General features: G+C 33.6%; 1 protein-coding gene across 4 annotated transcripts in view; it reads left to right on the top strand.

Moving 5' to 3' along the window:
- Nucleotides 1-1,893: 1,893 nt before the first annotated feature.
- LOC107166685 (membrane-bound neuregulin protein vein) overlaps nucleotides 1,894-21,413 on the top strand; it is a 63,001-nt gene continuing 43,481 nt past the window's right edge. For 3 of the 4 annotated variants that reach the window (XM_015515454.2, XM_089220361.1, XM_089220360.1), the window contains exon 1: nucleotides 1,894-3,324. In XM_015515454.2, the coding sequence (XP_015370940.1) occupies nucleotides 2,550-3,324 (775 nt within the window). In that variant the 5' untranslated portion in view covers nucleotides 1,894-2,549. The remainder of the gene's footprint in view (nucleotides 3,325-21,413) is intronic. The other variant, XM_015515455.2, reaches the window with a different exon arrangement.

Below are 21,413 nucleotides of genomic sequence, written 5' to 3'. Positions count from 1 at the left end.
GATGATTATTATTATCGTTGCATCGAGTTACGTCGTACAACAAAAAATATTTACCGTTGCTCAGAAGGTACAGTACAGTCGTTTAGATGAATAGACCGATCAAAAACTTCAAACAATCGAAGGATAATAAAATACTAGGAAATATTTAAGACCGGCAAAAAGTTCAAGAGATAGACTATTTCGAGTTAATAATATTTGAATTAACCAATGTCATCGGTGTTTTTAATTAATAAGAGATCAAAAACTCACTTCAAGTATGGCTTGAAAAAATAATTTTGAATGTTACAACGGTACAACTATACACAGTTATAAGTTATAAACTTACAAATTAGATACGATTCTCGTTGGCCATCAAACAACTATAATTGATAACATAAATGTTATTATGGAACACAGGTGTAGTATAAAAATATTTGCCATGCGAAGTGCTGCAGCTATACCTTCTGTACAATCACAACGTTACTTGTACCGCAGTCAATGCTGTTATAGCGCTATAACCATAACTATTGTAACTACTAAAGACACTGCGTATAAGTACTCGTATATACGTCATAACGATGATGTTCGTCGTTAATCGATCGCGACGCGTCATAAACATTATACTGTAATAATATTATATCGATATAACAATACCAATACAATATAATAATTGTCAACATATATGAATATATATAGGCATCCGTGCGCATGCACTCGTGTATAATTATATTATATTATACTTAAAATGAATATATCGGGTGATCCATGATTTAGTAAGACACATCACTCATTGTTTAAAAAAAAGTTTTTTAAATATTTTTTTACATGATTACAGCAACGATTTTTTCTAAATAAGGATATATTTTTTTCTATTTTCTATTGTTTTCATATTTTAATATTTATGCTTTTTTAATTCCTTATTCTACAGCAGAATATTTTTTCGAGTACCTATACTTTGTTGGTAAAATTTTGAAATTTCGGACGAGTAATGAGTTAATGAGTTAGGTATGTCAATGAATTTAAATTTTAGATAAGTGAATTGGTGGAATCTGACAAGTGTACACAGCAAAATTTTTATCCACTGCGATATATGTATATATGTTTGGATTTTTATAGATCTAAATTCTCCGAATGATGTATAGCTTCGGAATAATGTGATAATGTGAAATAAAAAATGTATGTTTTGATTCAAAAGGGTAAAAACTTACAAAAAATAGTAAGAAATATAAATGTTTTCTAAAACGTTAGCGTATTTTGCAATTATAATGAGTGACGTCATACATTAAATTTGATCACCCCGTATAATAAATATATTATATTATTATATAATAATTTCCGTCTAACAAAATGTATACAACATAGCGAAAATTATTTTGGGCGGGATAGAACCATTAAGGCTGTAGCCGTATTTAAGACTCCAAATCGATATAAATTATAGTTGGGAACATTATCTGTGAAATATCGTTTTTATTTTTTTTAAATCATTTATACGAAAAAAGTTCATATTCTTTCAAAATTCATTATTTTTTTGGTTTTCAAACTTGAATAACTTTTTTTCCTAGTTCCGAGATCGAAAAAATAAAAACAATATTTCACAGGTGAAATTCTCCTTTTTATGTAGAGGAAATTTTTGTTGTGTCTGTAGCCTTATCGGCTCTTTCCCGCGCGAAACATTTTTTGGTATGTTTTAGATTTGGAAGACGAAGACAATACAAGTGGGTTAGCGCTCTCTTAAGTTTCGCATAAAAAATATGATATTATTACGTATGTATGTGCTTGTGTGTACGCGAATGCGCGCGCGCGTAATAAATAAAATAATAATTAACGTAAACGTCCCGGCGGTCGTCCGTCAGATGGCACTGACCAATGAGCGACGGCGGCGGCGGCAGCGACGACGACGGCGGCGCGCGACCTCTCGCAGTGTGCTATTCGTAATCGGGGCGTAAGAGTGCACCGGTGCTCGAACGACTTACCCCACGTGCGCGCGTATATCATGCGATGTGCCCCGCCGCCAGTCGTCACATTACCGTTAACGCGTGCGAGTCGAGTGTGAAACCGATTGGTGTTTAGAAAAATATTTCGTTTGTTCGTTGAAAGACATTAGTTTTTCTCGCTAATTAAACAATATATTAAACGATCGCGTATTAAGATAATTTTTTTTTTTTATCGTTTGTGTTTTCAATGAAAAATCCCTGATCGGTTCAGACGATTGTTAAATATTTTTCGTCGTTTGCACTTCGTGTTGAAAATAATCATCCGTATAAAATAATACATTATCAATCTGGGACGTGTGCGACCACGATGGACACTACCTAACAGAATGTTTCGTCCGCAACAGCATAACGACAACAAGAACGATTATAATAATAAATCTACCCATCATAATATTATGTGTCGTGTGACTCTCGTGCGGTTTTCAAGTTGAATTATTCGTTACGTTTTTTTTTTTTTCGTTATTTTCTAAACCGTCGCTACGTACAAAGTGCCGACGACCACTTCGCGCCATCCCAAAAATACCCAAAGAACCATCTACCCCCCTTACATCTACACTGCTGCGATGACGGACCCGTATGACGACCGACGCAATCTGTACCAAGAAGTGGGCCGGTGGTGGTGATACGCACGACATGTCGAATGGTGGAGACGGCGCAGCAGGTGCAGTTTGCGCGTGTAGCCGTCGCCGTAGCCGTCGTCGGACAGCGTCGTCCTCGTCTCCGTCGCCGTCCGTGCTGGCCGTGTGGACGACGGCGTTCGTGCTGGCCGTGGTCGTAGGCGGCGGCGGGGTCGAAGCGCTGCACTCGGCCGCTGCCGTATCGATGGGTGGCGGTGGCAGTGCGGCTGCGGCAGCTGCGGCAGTGGCAGCGGGCCGGATGGCGCCGTGCGCCCACCTGGGCGACGAGACCAACGACGTGTCTGCTCGGGCGTACGCGTCCGACGTGGTATTTGAGGGCAAGGTCCGGTCTAAGGGCCCGGTACGGCCCGGGGACGGTACGTACGGCGTCACGTTTGTGGTACAGCGCGTGCACAAAGACTCCATGCAAGCGGTTACGTACGAGGGACTGCGAGTCGGCAGCCCGGTGCGGCTCAACTTTCGTGAGAAGCGCGGCGACCGCAATCTACCGCAGCGGAGGCCACCGCTTCAGCGCCGGGTGGACGCACAGTGCGTGCAGCGGTTCGCGCCGGCCGCCGGTGGTCAGACCGTCGAGGCTAACATCAAACGCGGCGCCAAGTACTTGGTGTTCGTGGCCGGTGTCGGGCCGCACAACCTGTCCGTGCTCGGGGAACCCGTGCTCAGGACGCCCAAGAACGTGGACGCCGTGCAAAAGGTGCTTTGCAGGGACTGCGGTGAGTACTATTCATCACCTTTATACGTTTATAATTATTACTTATAGTTTCTATTTCGCGATATATAATATATATGCAATACACTGCAGTGGTGTATTTTAGGTTTTTCAAACTTATATAGACGTTAGTCCCGAATCACTACCCATGTCACCCTCACACTAGTCTCATTCCTAATGAATACATATAATCAACATATAAAATGAAAATAAAAACATAAATTATATAGAGTATCCGTCAAAATAACATCTCGTTATGTTCAATTAAGTGATATTTTAGTTCGAACCTAATCTTCACGAGCACATTGTGCTATACATCTAAAATCTTTGCTTAGATATTTGAATGAATTATTTGGCCGAAATTCGTCACTCCCAAAATTCCGCTGTTCTATAGGCCTTGTAGGCCCGTGTCTATAAATACGCCCATATTAGACTATATTGGGTTCCACCGACATTTTTAAATTTCTACTAAATATGCCACACGCGCAGATGCTCCGGTATTGGAAGTCTTTATATACGACCAAAGTTTTAGGACTAGGGTCCACATCGTAATGGCTCAGCGCCGGCGTGATTGTCATGCAAGAGTAATGTCACCGATCTTGGACTTACTGTTTTTAGTGACACTATTATATTATCATATCATGAGAAATATTTTTATATAAAAACGTGGTATACCTTTTTTCAACTGAATGAATTCTGATGATTCAACTGAATAGTCCTATATAGAATTAAAAGGATTTCGGAGCGCGCTGTATGAAAAATTTGCGTTCAAACCGTAGTTAGCTTAAATATAAGAATATGAATTGAACTATATTATTATCTAATTTAAAACATTTGTATTTTTACAATATTTCAGTTATTTAAAATAAAATGATTAATTAATGCTTACGTACAAACACACGCATAATATTTAATTAACTTAAAGTTTAATAATAGGGAAATTTTCACTCTTATTACAATAAAGTTAACATCATAAAGCTATTTCTGCTTTATTCATACATATTCTATACATATTGTGCGTGATAGGAGATAAATAGTTCACTGAAAATCGTTTTAAGGATTGAGTCAGTAGTGGTGTTTTTTTAGTAGTCTCGGGACTTTTATTATAATTTGCACAGAGGCAATTGTAATAGTTGATATTTAGTTAAAACACTATAGTGGTAGGTACTTAAAACTAAAATTATAATAGTGATAGTGATTAATGATTATACTATATCAATCATCCCACCATTATTTTGCTATTTTTCACATTGTCTTTGGCTTAACCAATTTCTCTGTGTTCAATTTCCGGTCTAATAATCCGTAATTTAAAACCTTCAAATATAGCAAAATCGATACGTTTGCACGCCCACCACTATTGGTCGAAATCTCTCTGTGAGTAACCACTTACCTCTACATCGACGGCCGCAACTTACAATAATATCATGTTATATAAAATATATACTTGAGTGGCATACACTAAACTCGAAAATTGTGTTTGCGAATTGAAAAAAAAAACGCGTACCAATACATCAATTAGGTGTAATTTATTAATATTCTATACACGTAAATGAATATAATATTATAATCCACCGTTTTTACCGCCGCGTGGAACGCCGTACGTATATACGTTCCCGCGTGGAACGCGTCCAAATCGTCTATTTTCGGACGGCTGCACGGCGGCGACGATGACTCCGGTCGCCTTGTCTCGCTCGCTTTATCTCAATCGCTGTCTCGCTTTATCTTTATCGCTCTTTCACTCTACCTATCACATCATCTCTGTCTCTCCATCTGTGTGTCTCTATCTGTCTCCTTCGTCTGTCTCTGCGATAAATATGAGTCAGTAGGTTTTCCGACTACGAAATCGCTCATGAGTGCCCACTTTACGCACGCGTGATGTACGCTTAGTACACACGGCCAGAGATCTTTGCAATATATTATTATGATACTAAAAAATATGGTTCTTCGGTAGTCGTACGGTTTTTTTTTTGTTTTTTTAATTTCGTTTCTATTCCATGGGTTTCTAGCAATCTCGCAATTTCCGCGTTGAAACAATATATAGAGTATTTGATGGTTTTTTTACCGTTCGATCAGATCACGTCCTCGTCGCGGTCGTCGTCTGGTAGAATAATTCGGATTCGAATTTTGAGAACCGCGTGAGAGAGAGTTTAAACGCTACGATTCGCACGATTTATATCGATGCAAAATATAAAACGACGAAATATTGTGCAGGGTGTATATTAAAACAATAATTTAATATCAATAATTTTGAAGGTTGGGACTCTGCGACTCAGGTTTTCGCGTCATCTCGAATGCACCGCGGTGCGCCGGAGGAACTAGGAATCGTTAACGACTATTTTTGGACGTTTCCGCGGCGGCGGCGACGGCTGCGACACGATATTATGTTACGCGGGGCGGCCAATGACCAAAAACATCGTATATTTTCACTCATGTGATACGGGTGAAATGCGATATCTTTGTGCGACACAGTTGAAAAAAAAAATTAAATTCACTTTTAATTTTTCTGATTCTTTTGTCGTTTATCCAGTGACTTACGCGTTACAATGGACTATGCACGTATATGAAAATTAATGTTATATTATATTATACACGCGACAAATAATATTCTATTATAAGTACTATTATCTATATTAAATAAGTGTGTGGTTTTTAAATCGACTACGTCTCACACTTTAATTTTGGACTGCAGAGGCACAGCCACACTCACGGCCGCTACTGGATGATGTAATTTATTGTAAACATTATACCATATTTTGACGTGCACAACCGACGTGAAAGTTAACTAGTCTGTCGGTAATTTGCACACGTGTTATTGCTGCTGACCACTAAAATATGAAATATTTTTATTATAACAAATTGTTACATATATAAATATTGCTGTTATCTTCTAAACTAAAAATAAGATACATTTAGAATTATGCACTCAAGTAATAATTTTTCTTGCTGGGTCCTCTTCTGCTTATGCTCATAAATATAAATCATCGAATGTAAAAAATAATTGTATAATAAAATTGACACTATCAGGAAACGTGATTCTAATTTCTAGTCCTCAAAAGGGTAACCACTGTGCGTCTTAGGTTTGATTTACATAATAATAACGAAATGAATAAAAATAAATAAAGTTTTCTTAGAAGAATACAATATTTTTTTATACACCTTTTTCGTTTATTAACTTAATTAAAACATTATGGTTGTACAACATTAACATCAGTAATATTATGATTTAAAACTTTACGAATTATAAAAATGAGTAGATAACAAAACTTAACATGGTGTTTATGCAATATTCGATACAAAATCTTATAAGTATAATATACATGTACACGTTACTAAAAAGTTCTTTTCTGAGCGATTCTAGCTCCATTTGCACCCTTTATATCTATCATCGATTTCCGTTTTTAATACACAATCTTATCAAGGATTCCAGAATAACGCATGTTTATGTTTAAAAAAATGAACTCTTCAAATTCTGATTTTCGATATTTTTAACTTTTTAAATACCGATATTACGGTGTTATAATATGATTAACATCTAATGACCATGTTTAATATATATATGTTTTTATGTACACGGCATTTGAAGACTTGGAGGGTACTGATCACGCGACTATTTTACTAATATTTTATTTGGATTTTACAAACCTAGTATAATAAATATATTATGTTAAAACATCTAAATAAATATTGCATTAAGTATTATTGGTGTTATAATAAATTCTAAATTACAGCCGTGGAGACGTCCTTGTACGAGAACCATGCGAATAATACACACACAACATATTCTAACATAATATTATTAGGTATTATATAGAAAACTGACATACGTAATACCCTGACGCGCCGTTGTATATTATAGGTCCATAATCCTTGGAAAACAGGTGACGCGTTTCGTTTGAACGAAATTGACGAGTATCGCAATAATAATACATAATTTACTAAACAATATTCGCGTTTCACCGGTGCCGTTGTACACACTCGTGAACGTCTGTGGGAAAAAAGATTTGAGAATCGTTCAATCGTCGAGATCAGTCGCGAAGAAAAGGTCGACGGTCACCGTATGTCCGTATAAAAGATTTTTGATGCTAATAATGAGTAAGAGCGCAGATTTTGTGATAAACTATATTATTCTCAATAAAGTGACACATAATATTTGACTTTGAGTTTTATCGCGAGTTATCAATCTAGTTGATTATCTACATAACTTCAGATGTGACACTATAGTCTATTATTATGTGTATATATGTATATATACAGTATTAGAAAAACGTGCAGCCGTTGCTGCAGCTTGTTATCTTTTTCCGTAGCGTTGTTAGATTCCGAAAAAAAAAGTTTTCTTGTCATCAATCACGAATGCCTAATATAGATAATATGAAAATCTGCAGTATCTACTATGAAATCCCAACCGAACTTAATTTGTTTGATTCATAATTTCCTAACGTCTGATGAAGCTCAATGCCTGTTTTTCGAGGGTTAAAAATATAAAAAGTTAAGGTAAGACTCACATCATATAATTATCATCTATCTTATTTACAGTAATCGGTTGAAAAATTTCAGGAAAAAATAAATGATTTGAAAAAATTTATACATAAAGACCAGACACATATTTTTTGAGGAGACAAAAAGTCCATGATAAAAAATATGGTTTTAAAATAATGTGGAAATCGGACACTGCAAATTTTCTATGTTAGCTTAAGTTTATCTATCACTAGCTTTATTGATTCACATAAAACATTTTTTTTTTTAACTTTTATCATAGTATTTGTAAGGAAATTATACAATAAGATTTATATAGATTTTTATATTTATTCGTCTTCATGGGTGCATGTAAAAATTGTACATTCATCAAATATCCATGAAAAGAGATGTGCACATGAAAGATAATTTAAATCCCATGTTAAGTGTATATGACATACACGAGTATAATATGAAAATATCATATTGTCTGCTAGTCATCTGCAGCACTATAGTCACGTATACTCGTCTAGAATTAAATCATTATTTGCACGACTGTATCGATCGTGGCCGAGAACCTGTGGGTGATTCAAAATCAAGTATTTTAGTACCTACCTACCTATATTATATACTATGTAGTAAATTGTATATACCTACTTATATAAGTACATATTACAATTTACAATTTACAAGGGTAGTTTTTGTTTTTATCGCACACACGTTCATCGTAATTGTCGTAGTACCTACGCTATATATGTAGTATATTGTACATATATAAATACACATTATAATTCATAAGGGTAGTTTTTTTTATCGCATACACTGGGAGTATTTTCTCTAACCAAGATACGTGACGTATGTTCGAGACAATCGTATTTCTGACGATGTGTGCGGTCGTCCATTAATTTCGGGTGTGCTCAGGTAAAATCGAGCGCCGAAAGACGGAGAAAAATAGCAATACTTACCGATTGATAAATCAAATATATAATGATCTAGATGGGTGCGCCACTATTTTCGTGTCGATAATCACGCGTGAGTACCTAAATATGTTGGTATTATACGGTACGAGTATGATCTACTATAATATAGTAACTATATGTATGCTATAAAAGGGATCCACAAAACATACATATTTTGTATATTATAGTCTGGGTTCCTATACTTTTCGTCTACTTACGAACCTTTTTTTTTAAAACTTTCCACAAGGTCGTTATTAACTTATACGTATAATCTATAATATGAGTTTTGTATTATTTTTAAAATAATTACTATAACGTATGCACTGCAGTATATAATTTATATATATCATAATATAATGTTATACAGCATAAATTGGTTTTCGTCCTCGCGCGCACGTGTGCACGTAATGGTTGTGCGATAATCATATTTCTCACGATAAATATTGTCAACGAGACAAAAGTACACATCATGTTATATATTTATATGTTTCGTATAATACCAATCAATTAGTCCGAGGTCCGACGGCGACACGGGTTGTGTGGAATCTCGGCGTGTATATCTATCTAATAATATTATAATACGCGCATATGTGATGTATGCGCTCGGTAAAGCACTTGTAAAACGTAAAATCGAATAGTAATAGTAGAATGTGTTTCGTTAGACGGCGGTCGTAATGTAAACACTCGTGTGTCCGTAATTTAGAAACAAAACAGACGGGTAAACCGAATACGTACCCTCGTGTACAGTCGAACGAAGAAAAGAATCGGAGGATGTTGTCGCCTTCACTACGCGTAAAATATCGTCTTCACTAGGGGTCATCAATTAATTTAGACGGCCACTTTAGAAATTCGAAAAGTTTTCTGGGCTATCAAAATTGAATGTATAGGTTTAACAAAAGAAACTAATGGCAAAATCCAAAAATTAAAAAAAACAATAAAAATTAAATTTAATTCACCAAGAATAATTATAAATTAAAATAGAATATTATGTGGCAAGGGTGGGCAGCAAGCTATTTCAATTGTGGGCAATGTGTGCGGTACGAGCAGCAGGAGAGAGCTGCAGCATTCACCCAAGACTGAAATTGCCTTCCCGAATGAGCCTCCCATGATTTTTGTCACGCCTTTGGGTTCTTTGATCATACTACAAGTAAAATAGGGATCTATTTAACAATTATGACTATTCCACGAAAAAAATGTCATGAAAGAAATTTTATTTCATTTTGATAAAACAACCATAATAGTTATCAGCAGGGTAATACAATTATCGGTAACGTTCGATGCACTCATGCAGGAACAGTGAAAATTAAATATGTTTAATTGCAAGGAGGTTTTAATATGAATGTAAGATGTAACCAAAAGTACTAAAATATTTGTAACGATGACCGTGCTATAGATTTCAGTGTTTGATTGTGCAAGCGTAATATACGCTCAGTACTTTTTGGGATTCCACATGAATTCCCTCACATCGAAACTTTTGGGGATTTCCAATTTACCACCCAGCATTTATTGGGATTTCAATTTTACCAGCTGACATTTTGAGATTCTCAATAATTTAGTGCCCGCTGAACAGAAAAATGTATTGTTTTCCAACGTTTCAACGCCTTCAATAGTCATCAAATACTAAACTTTTGTGGCAAGAGCGCCAAAATTAAATTTCTCATCTAAGTCCACATGCAATTTGTCCATATGATTCTATCTGGTGACCTTGGCTGTTTTATATACACAAGAATACGATACGTAAACGAGGGCGTTGGGTGTATGGGTGTATTAAAACCCTCTTCTATACCTATAGATATATGTATAATATATTATATATCAAGTATGTATCGAAATCCGTCAGTGAGACGACGCAAAAATTGTTCTGTTTTCTACAAATATATGTATGTAACGCAGAATACTATTACACATGATTACAAATCGTTTTCACAGCAGGGTTTAAGTAAACTTCTTTAGATTTTTTAAAAATTTTAGTGGGTTTCCCATAGTGTTATTGGACCTATCTCGCGAATTACTTATTAGGTATATACTACATTATATTATATTGTAATTTCGTATATCGTACGAAAAAACATCGTCTCCCTTGATATTTGGCACAAGTACCCACGTCCGTGTGACATAGCAGAAGGGCATATTATAATATCAGCGGTGTATTATTATTATATACACGCAAACAATCGCGATTTGGGCAGTGTGCGAATGCTGCACTGTGAAAACCGTCTAGACAGTAGACACACGTTCGTCTGTGCGGAGGAGTAACACAATATTATAATATATGATATACATGAAGTAGGTAGACGTAGTAAGTATGTTTATATATGTACATGCTGCAGTAGTGTTATAATATTGTCTTTACGCAGATTTATCGTGAAAATAATGAACGCGACTTAATGCACGACAGTAATAATTGTACGAAGGTCGTGGCCACAGACTATTGAGGAAAAATATTATATATTTTTTAAATATATTTAAATATTTATGTTCAAAATGTAAATTCTATATCTACATACTCTACAGGTACCTAAATATATATTATTATATTTATTGAGAGAATATCAAACATTTATGAAGTAACATTTCTATCTAAAAAATATATTTTTTATCATTTTTTTTTTTTAAAGATTTTACTTATTGTCATATAGTACCCATTTTCAGTTTAATATGGAAATATTTTTCTGAAAATGTTGATGTTAAAATTCTCATTTTTCGTGAAAAGTTAATAACCTAGTTACTATGTTTATAGGTGTATATAAACTGTACTACATGAACTGAATGTTTCACATCAAGACACCGTGAAATATTGGCTCATCTCTGCAATAATCTAATCTAAAATAATTATAACTCTTTCGAAATTTAATTTTTATGCATAAAAATTCTATGAAAATAGGTATTCATTTTCAAGATATGAAGTTCATATTTTTACAAAATTCTATGCTATGATTGTTTTACCAGTGTTCTATAATCTATAATATTATCCCCCCAAAAAAATTAACTGATTATTTTTATGTATTTTCTGATGTAAGTATTAGTGAAGTCGCAATATCGTGATAATTATAAATAATTATTGTTGTTTATGCAACAACAAAAAATGTATGAAAAGTACAAAAATACTTTTATGTTTAAGTATACGAAATGGACTCGATACTTATTATTTAATAAAAATGTTTTCCAGGGATATGTTTTTACCATAATTGAATATAATATGCTATTAACAATTATGATTATTGTGGATGGTATTTCTAATAGTTATTATTAAATACTTAAATATTATAAAATTATGTACTTAAAAATTTTGAATGAACAAAACCAAATAAATTGTGAACGCTTTTAAATGTTTGGAGACTTTGGTCTTTAACATTATTAAATGTGCATAACCACATTCATGACGAAGGTACTTCAACATAAAAGCGTTTGTTGACGAAAAAGTACGAGTGCAAAAAGTAAAACCTTTCCTACTATTTGTAATTATATTATAATGTTAGTGACGTTGATGTGAATATTTATTTTGTTTACTAATAATATTATAATAATATAATATATAGTGACAACCATATGGATTTTATTATTTGATAAGGACTGTGTAGAATTCGAGTGAAAAACTCGAGCGCGTGAACATTTTGATGTATAACCAGCTAACCCAACCATATAAAATTGAAACCGAATCCACGTTCGATAAACATTTGGGCTGTTTTTGTTTCTGTTTGTTTAACAATATTATATAATTTCGTATAGTCGCGATGAATGACCTTGATAAGGTTATAAGAAACTCTTTTGCAGTGAAACCGACACACTGTGTGCGCGCTTGTGTGTTGGGGAGGATAAGAAGAAACTCGAACCTCGCAGAACAATGGGAAACGTTAAAGATAATTACATGGCGCAGGAAAACTAGTCATACACATACACACACACACACTTACACTCATAGTGTTTATTACTATAAGTAATAACTAATTCTATTACTACTACTACTACTACTACTAATACTACTACTAATACTACTACCGCTACTACTATAGTACTATTACTACGGTTTAGACGCGGCATTCGGTATTATTACGTTCATGTTGTTATGTGTTCTTTTTCTTTGCCGCCTTCTTCCCTTGTTTTTTTTTATTATTATTATTATTATTAAACGCACTCGATTGTTTCCGCCTCTTTATACACATTATTATGACGACAAATGCCGTAGTTTGAGTCCACAGCCCCCCAGTATTTAATACATAATATAGAATAGGTAATGCTGAACGCGCGGTAGGTGTATATATAAATATACTATTCTATTATTATTGTTATTTTGAATATGTATATACATATATACCAAGACGATTCCCACCGTCACCGACAAATCGACGGCGTTAGAAAAAAAAAATTACCACCCTCTCCCGGCAAACGTATAGACAGACGCGCGTTAATCCGTATACATCTTCACGGTGCAGTTAAGAACGTAATATTTCATAATATACAACACATAAATAATAACTACGGCACAACTATCTACGTACGTACGTTTATATGTATCCGTTTAAGCCGTAGTTTTGTCTTATTCAGTCACACGACGATGATGGCAGTGGTTCAGTCGTTCGGCAGAAAAGAGCGAGTCCCATCTAAACATAGGTACACAAACGATAGTAAAATTTTGCTACGTAATAAATCTACTTATGTATTATAACGCAATATAAATATTCATATTTCATATACCTATACAATAATATAGTATAAAATATATACACTGTCGCATTGACCGGACATTGTGGTATAATTATGATATCAATATTTAATCAAATTTCTGCGTCGAAACCAACTATATGTAAATCACCTATGTAAAACTTTTAAATTTGATGTTACCGCAATAGTTCTTACTAAAAATTTATATTTACAAAAAGAGGTGTCGACAATATGTCGTTACATTTTATGTACTCTTCGCTATATTATATTAGAAGTGCACTTGCACTATACAATGAGTCGCTAAGTACAGTGTGTAGTGTGTATAAAACAATAACGACTATTAAAATAATGTTTTTATAATATATATACTTTATATTTTATCATTATCATAGTATAACTTAAATAGTTTTATATTTTCTCTGATTTTATTCTTCGCCGAAGCGGAACAAGGGTAACGGCTTCGGCGGGTTCTCGAGTGATTCTCTATAACGATATACGACGGTGACGGAAATAATCCTATTAAATTCTATGACATAGCCAAAAATTAATAATACAGGAAGCCATTCTCATACAGCTAACACAGAAAGCTGGAAACACGGTGGCCCACTCTGTATAATAAATGAAAACAACTGACAAAATGCTTTTCGACATCACCACGATATCATATTGAAGCGTGCAAAAATATGTTACCACAACAGAACAAAATAATTTTTGTTTTGTTTTGAGAGATACACAGTTCTATTATCAAATCTATTCTCTGGAACAGTTAAAATACTAAGGCATATTTTCTAATTTGAAAGTGAACCTATTTGGTACTTTGAAGAGTGAAAAGTAAAAAATTACAGTATTATTCTTAATTATTAAGCATTTTTGACGAAATTGATTTTCTTCTCTGAATAACTCCGTAAGCGCGTAAGGCGTAAATATTTTTAACCTTCATAAAATATTTTTATAAGTGTATAATAGTATTTATTTGTATATTTCTATACACGGCATTAGTTTTCAAAATAACTTAATACATATTTTTTAACCCCATAACAATTGAATTTATTTCAAGGTGTCCGATCAATTCTTGTTTTTTTTTTGGACGACGTAAGTTCGGTTTGTAATGTATATTAATTAAATGATTTAAAATTCATTAAATAAAGTATCAAGACTAGGCCGATACAAAAAAGTCTAAGTCACGCAATTCGTTTGAAATGAATAAAACGGTGAATAATATATAGTAAGAATGAAAATTATAGATTATATACTGTAATATAGATACATATTATACATCAACTGTTAAAATGGACATCGCACGTAGCAACGGGTGAAAATCCATTGCTTCCGTTTCTTCACATATCTTCACGGTATGAGAACGCCGCCGCGGCCGGTAATAATAACGTGATTACTAATTACCACTACTTTATACTACAACGTATTGTATAATATCATGTAATTTGTACACATCTCACAAGAATATTGTTATTATATTTGATCCGGTGTTAATAGTTAATGGTAATATACCTACAGATCAAACGGGAACTATAAACCAAATATTCGCTGTCGATGCTAATCCCAATATGTAAATCATATTATATTATATTGGTGTGCATATATATTTATATAAACGTATAGCAACGCTATTATATATATATATTATATGCTGTGATGTACGCCGCGTGGATAGTTTTGATATTATCGGGTGAGGTTCGATGATTAGTGTAACACGCAAATGAGTTAAACGCGTTCAGCAACAAAATCATATGTAAACTGTATATGTATATTGTATACGATACACTTCCGCAGGATCGTCGTATACGTGTAATGTGTATATTATAATATAATAATATAATATGTAGTGATTTTTTTCAACAATATGTACAAGACATTTATAGTTTATCGGATAATTTCTCGTTTTTTCCATATAATTTAGTTTCCATAAAGGTTATTAAAATTAACTGTTTATTATAACTACACTTATAAATATTTATAAAACAACTACCTACTCAAATAATAACGCATTTTTGAAAATATTTAAAAATTAACTCGTCAAAGATTTTTGAACTGTGGATCAACAGCGCAGTCACTTTATATTATCAAGAACGTTTAAAGGTCTGTTAAATAAAAATTTATAACAATCGATATTGCTTCATAACAAAATATTAGATATAATATATTATATTATATAACTTTGGTAGGTAGAAGGTACCTATTTAAAAGTTCAAATCATATTAAAACAATTATTCAAAACAAAACAGTAACAGTTTACTAATGTGGTGTTATAAATTTGGTATACATCTTTCATTATAATATAAGATGTCACGATATACCTACTTTATACAATATTTAATTAGAGATCAAGTTCGATTTTACCGGTAGAACTTTGAAATTTTTAGTTCAAACAGTTATCAACGTGTCTTAAGCAATATTTATGTCCTAGATCGACATAAAATGTTGTTCTCCCACAGACTGTCATTATTTTTGATATCTTTATAGTTTAAAGTAGAGTTTAAACGTTAACAATAATGTACACAAAGCTTTTTAATGTAACAAAACAGTAAGAAGTCAGTCAAAAAACGTACCGTCGTGGTATTGTGACTACAGTGTAATCGCTTTATACACTATATTATAATTTATAACTCTTCTTACGACACGATTTATCATCCACACTATACAAAAGTATAATATTATTATTATAATAGTAAGTTTATATTATGTATTATGTATATATAGAAAGAAAACACTACTATCGTCGTACCTATATAGGTACCATGTGTTTCCCCAGCTGCAGTATCTGATATCTTTATATGACATTATGATATTATCATTATTATACTATGCGTACCGAATTAATTATATATAATACTTTATCTGTTGTCAACGCGCTTAAAATATAATATTGAATATCGTAGATTATTTGCCCAAGGTCGAAATCAAAAACACGTATTATACCTACCTTTAGTATTATGCTCCAGCGGTATAGACGATATAATATAAATTGCATAGAAATATCGTTTAAGTTTGAGTACCTAATCTGTAAGAAAAAAAGGAAAAAACCTGGAAAACATATAGTAATACTAGTTGTTATGATAGTAATAATTATTATTATTATTATGAGTATTGAGTATTTTACTGTGTAAATATTGTGATCTAGATACTATAATGCGATCGAAAATAAAAAAAAATAACCCAGTTTTCAAAATTATTATGCCAACGCGTGAACCATGTGCCGGTGTGTTATACATTAACTGAATCGACAAAATAAAGCATTATTATTAGATTATTATTATAATATTCTACTACATGTCTGGATTTTAAATTTTAATTAACTTCCGTGGCCTATTTACCTACACACGGCGGTGTCACGGTATACAACGATACGCTTTGAGTTTAGACTTTATTGCAAGTAGGCGTATACTTCGGTTTTTCAGTTTTTTGTCTTAGCAGTTAGTAGTTTAGTACTCATAACGTAGATCATATCCATTGTCATTGTCATTAGTTTATTATTTTAAAGGTATAATCTCGATAGAAATGATTGTACGTAGTAAAAGATTCATGGAGGACCATTGCAAACAAACAAGAATTTTTTTAAGTACCTGCCGTAAAATATGTGTTCACGTTTTACAAAAGTGATTATGAGTTGACATCGCATTAACCATCATGCTCTAAATATTTGATTACAGTGTGATATTTCGCTTAATATAATACTATATACATCACATAAAAAATTCAAAACTACAAACATAATTAAAAAAAAATATATATCGCAGAGTAGATGATGATGATTACGATTTTTTTGGTGTCTCATATGTCTATATATATATATATTGTGATATAATGTATAAAATGTCCTGCACACACATCCGGAGTTGTATATCTTACGCGGTTTATTTTTGAGCACAATAAAAACGTAAAAGTAAAATCTTAGTATTTTTTCACTCAGTCTCATGAAGTCATGAAACAACCTCATACTGTAAATTAAAATACAACGTATAATCTTTATGCACTCCTAAAAAATGTATGATTATAATGGTACATTTTGATCAATTTCATGCTTGTGCGTATTGAATATACCTACCCACATAAATTGTATACAATATTTCATATATATATATATATATAACATTAATATTGATACATAATACAATTTATAATATTATATAAACTTATTTTATACGGCGTGCAGTTATATAATACACGTCACATATTCCACATGGTCACTACAAACTAATCGTGAAAAAATAGTAAATATGTTTTCACGTTATTTGCGTATCTTTTAATACGAGTGCGTGATGGTGTATCTTGTGAATTTTTAAGGGTATACACTATACCAAAATATAATGAGCTTATTCCTGGTGGCATTCATTTAAATCGATCTATCAATGAGGATAAACTTACAACTGAACTTGACTATAAATGTCTTACTAGTGCGTAAATACAAATTGCTTTTACACAACACATAGCTATATACTCCAGAAACATATCAAAGTAAAAAATCGTTTTCGACAAATGAAGGTGAGTGATGATAAAAAATAAAAGGAAAAGAAAAGTCATGTCAAAATACGTGAATACGTGCGGTGATTATTATTATTTTTTTGATTGTACTGTAAATCATATAAAATAATATGGCTCGGCGGCCCGGGAAAGTGTTATCATTGTGTGGCGGTTATTAGAATAAAAATACACAATATAATGGTAGTTACCAGCGGGTTCGAAACGGAAACGATAAAAATATATAAAAACAAAGTATCAAACCATTATGACGCGTATAAATAATAGTAATATAATATAATATTGTCGATTTCCCCGTGTGAATCGATTTATTCGTCGAAACGACAACGGAGGTACGGGTAATTAATTATCGTTCTGAAAACAACGACAACGGACAGATAAAAGGAGGAAAAAAGTAATAAAAAACCAGTGCGGCCTGTAAACGAAATACAACGTTCTGTTGCTGTATATCCCCACCGAATAAACGCGTACTGCAGGCTATGCATGCGCAGGTATCGCGGCGGCTGCGAAGACACGGCGGCGGCGTCGGCGGCGGCTGTTTAGGTCGAATCGAAATAGAACTGAAACAGTAAACCGTTGCACACATTTTTCCCACGGTAACACGCTGTATAAATATATAACTATACATGTATACTCTATACGTGCACGCGTATACACGGCTTAACAACTATATAGGTAACATTATTACTGCCGGCCGCGACGTTACTCGTACCTATAGTCGTAACACATTCACGTTATGCAACATCGACTCTGCCGCAGCAAAGACTTAACCGGCAAAGTCCAAATGATTAAGTTACCTTGGCGGCGGCAATGACGACGGACAGACTTACCGAGTTTCGAATATTCCAACGGTGTAATATTATTATTCTGATGATAAACAGCCACTCATCGGTGGTAGGGGAGAGATGACTGCTGGGTCCCCATTAAAAATACAACACGGTTCACGTGAAAATCGATTAATGAAATCGTATTTGTCAATAATGAAAAAATCAGGCAGAGCGAGAAAACATGATCAGTATTGTTTTTTTTTTCATAAAAAATCGTCGATTTTTGCGTTTATGACGTTTGTTACGTTGCTGACAATTGTATATAGGTACATATACCTATAATTATTTTTACTACACAGTATATAATGTAATAATATATTAAATCGTATTGGGGGTTGCTATAAAATATTATTATATATTACATGACGTACACGAATGTGCCGATTTCCGTGTCGTTTTATATATTATAATACCATAATATCACATTTAAACGAAGGTAATCCGCACTCGCACGCACCAGTCGTACTTATGTGCCAACTGCCTATACACAATATAATATAACAATAATATTATTATTATTATACTCACGTATGTTCGTGTATAGTAGTGTGATGACAAATATGACTTCGACATTAAACACGTATACGTTCCGCCGTGGTCAAATCTTCTGCTCTCTGTTGAACCGGAACCCAATATCTAACCCTGCCGGCCTCGCGCGGGGGACCATATGGTACCTAGATATTCAATCCTTTTGGCCTTGTCGGGCCCGTGAGACACAAAGACAAGCACACACACACACACATTCCTGCGTGCGTGTGTGCGTATGCGCGCTATCTATCAGTACGTGTATACCTTTGTAGGTATGTGATGATGTGTTTATACATATATTATTTCGTTTGGTTGTGTCGAGAAGGGAAAAAAATCATACGAGGAGAAATTAAATTCGGCACGAACTGCTCCTGCTGGTGCTGTTGTTGTATGACCACACACGTTTAAAGATTGTGATGGCCGTGTGGCTGCGACGCGGTGGCGGGGACCGCTGCAGTATATACAGGCAATAATAATGTTTATTTTTTTTTTCGGAGGGTATGCCACTAGAAGTAAAAAAAAAAAAAAAGGAATATTAGTCGATTGTGTTTTAGAAACCCGACACCGCGCGCGAAGGGACAGGTTATAACGGGCTAACCGGCAGCTATATAGTAGCAACAATACAGCAGCAGCAGTCGCCACCACCCCGAAAGTGTGGGTAGACGAAATCGTGCAATTACGTCGCTGTAACCTGTAATTTTTTGTCCGACTTATTCCTATTAGACGTTTTCATCGATTAGGTACCTACGGTGGTTGAGTGTGCTAATACACTCGTATCGAATACACTGGGCCAGTCTCGTCCGTCCCGCCTGGCCGTCTGATTGCTGCAGCCGACTCCGAGGAAATTACATTTTCAAAACGCCGAATATTCTACACGTAACTACAACAGTATACGCCGCCGATACCATCGAGTCGTATAGTAATGCTCACCGTGTCTAAAACGGCCACCAAACGAGTCTATTGTCTGTATAGTCAAACGGAAATAATACCCACACAGATGCTGTAAACAATATATCTATATTATATAAACACATATAAAATATATAATAATACAATAGGCATGTACTGCATAATACCAATAACAACTTACCTGTGCGCGTACAATAATAATGAAATATTAGCTGTCATCGTAGCTTATACTACGTTTCGGAGGTAGGCACCCAACACCGCGTCACATGTTCGCTTAACATACCTATATAATATAGTTTTGACCATCACATTTTACTGATTAATCGTTAGTTTTTCAACTATAATATTGTTTGTTCACTGTGAATATCATAAACATGTTTTATGACTAGGTAGTAATATATTGACGCCAGTAAATTAATGTCCATAATGGTAAATATATCCTGAAAACGTCGAAAAATGTATACTATCAAAAAATATAATGATATATTATTACCTATATTATATTATGTGTATGAATGCATGATAAATAATATTATTGTTACACAGGTATATTGTTTGTGTATACCGACCGGTTGATGATTGTTGTGAACATATAATCGCACTTCAACGATATCGTTTTATAAAATATCACAATATCACATGTGTTATTTTTTTTTTTTTGAAATCCGACACAATTAGAACATAAAATGGCCTCTATGATATGTACAATCTATTAGATTTTGAAAATGTCTATAGTGTGTATACATATACCATACACTTATAATCTATATTATATTATTTGTAAACGCACTATCACATACCTTAAATACCAATTGTTTTACGTGTAAGGTGTATAATATATTCTATACAGTGATACTACCGTTTGTTGTACCTATACTAAAATATTATATTAAATAATAATAAAACATATAAATGCGGTGCACGTATCTTTATATTATTGTCTTTTAAAAAAATGATATAATACACTTCTCTAGATTTACGATTAAAACTGATCGTGTTCGCGGACACACGAGTCGTCAAAAATAAATTTATAGTCATGATGAAATTGTCGGTACACTATGGAGAAATACGCGAGAATGTACACTCAACAGTCAACATGCTATACCCGACAAATTTCTGGACGTTTTAATACTTTATTTTAAATTTAGGATTTCTTATTACGCTGCAATACTTTAAAGATTCGTCGTTAATATTTTAATTATATTATATACGATATCGTACTAGTTGCCACAGATTACGTTATTGTTTCGACGATGGTT

Source organism: Diuraphis noxia, unplaced genomic scaffold (genome assembly GCF_037042655.1).
Source record: "Diuraphis noxia isolate RWA-SAM2 unplaced genomic scaffold, SU_Dnox_SAM2 contig0002, whole genome shotgun sequence".
Taxonomy (NCBI): Eukaryota; Metazoa; Arthropoda; class Insecta; order Hemiptera; family Aphididae; genus Diuraphis; species Diuraphis noxia.
The sequence above is the reverse complement of the archived record's forward strand: the minus strand, read 5'-3'. Positions and strand labels throughout refer to the sequence as shown.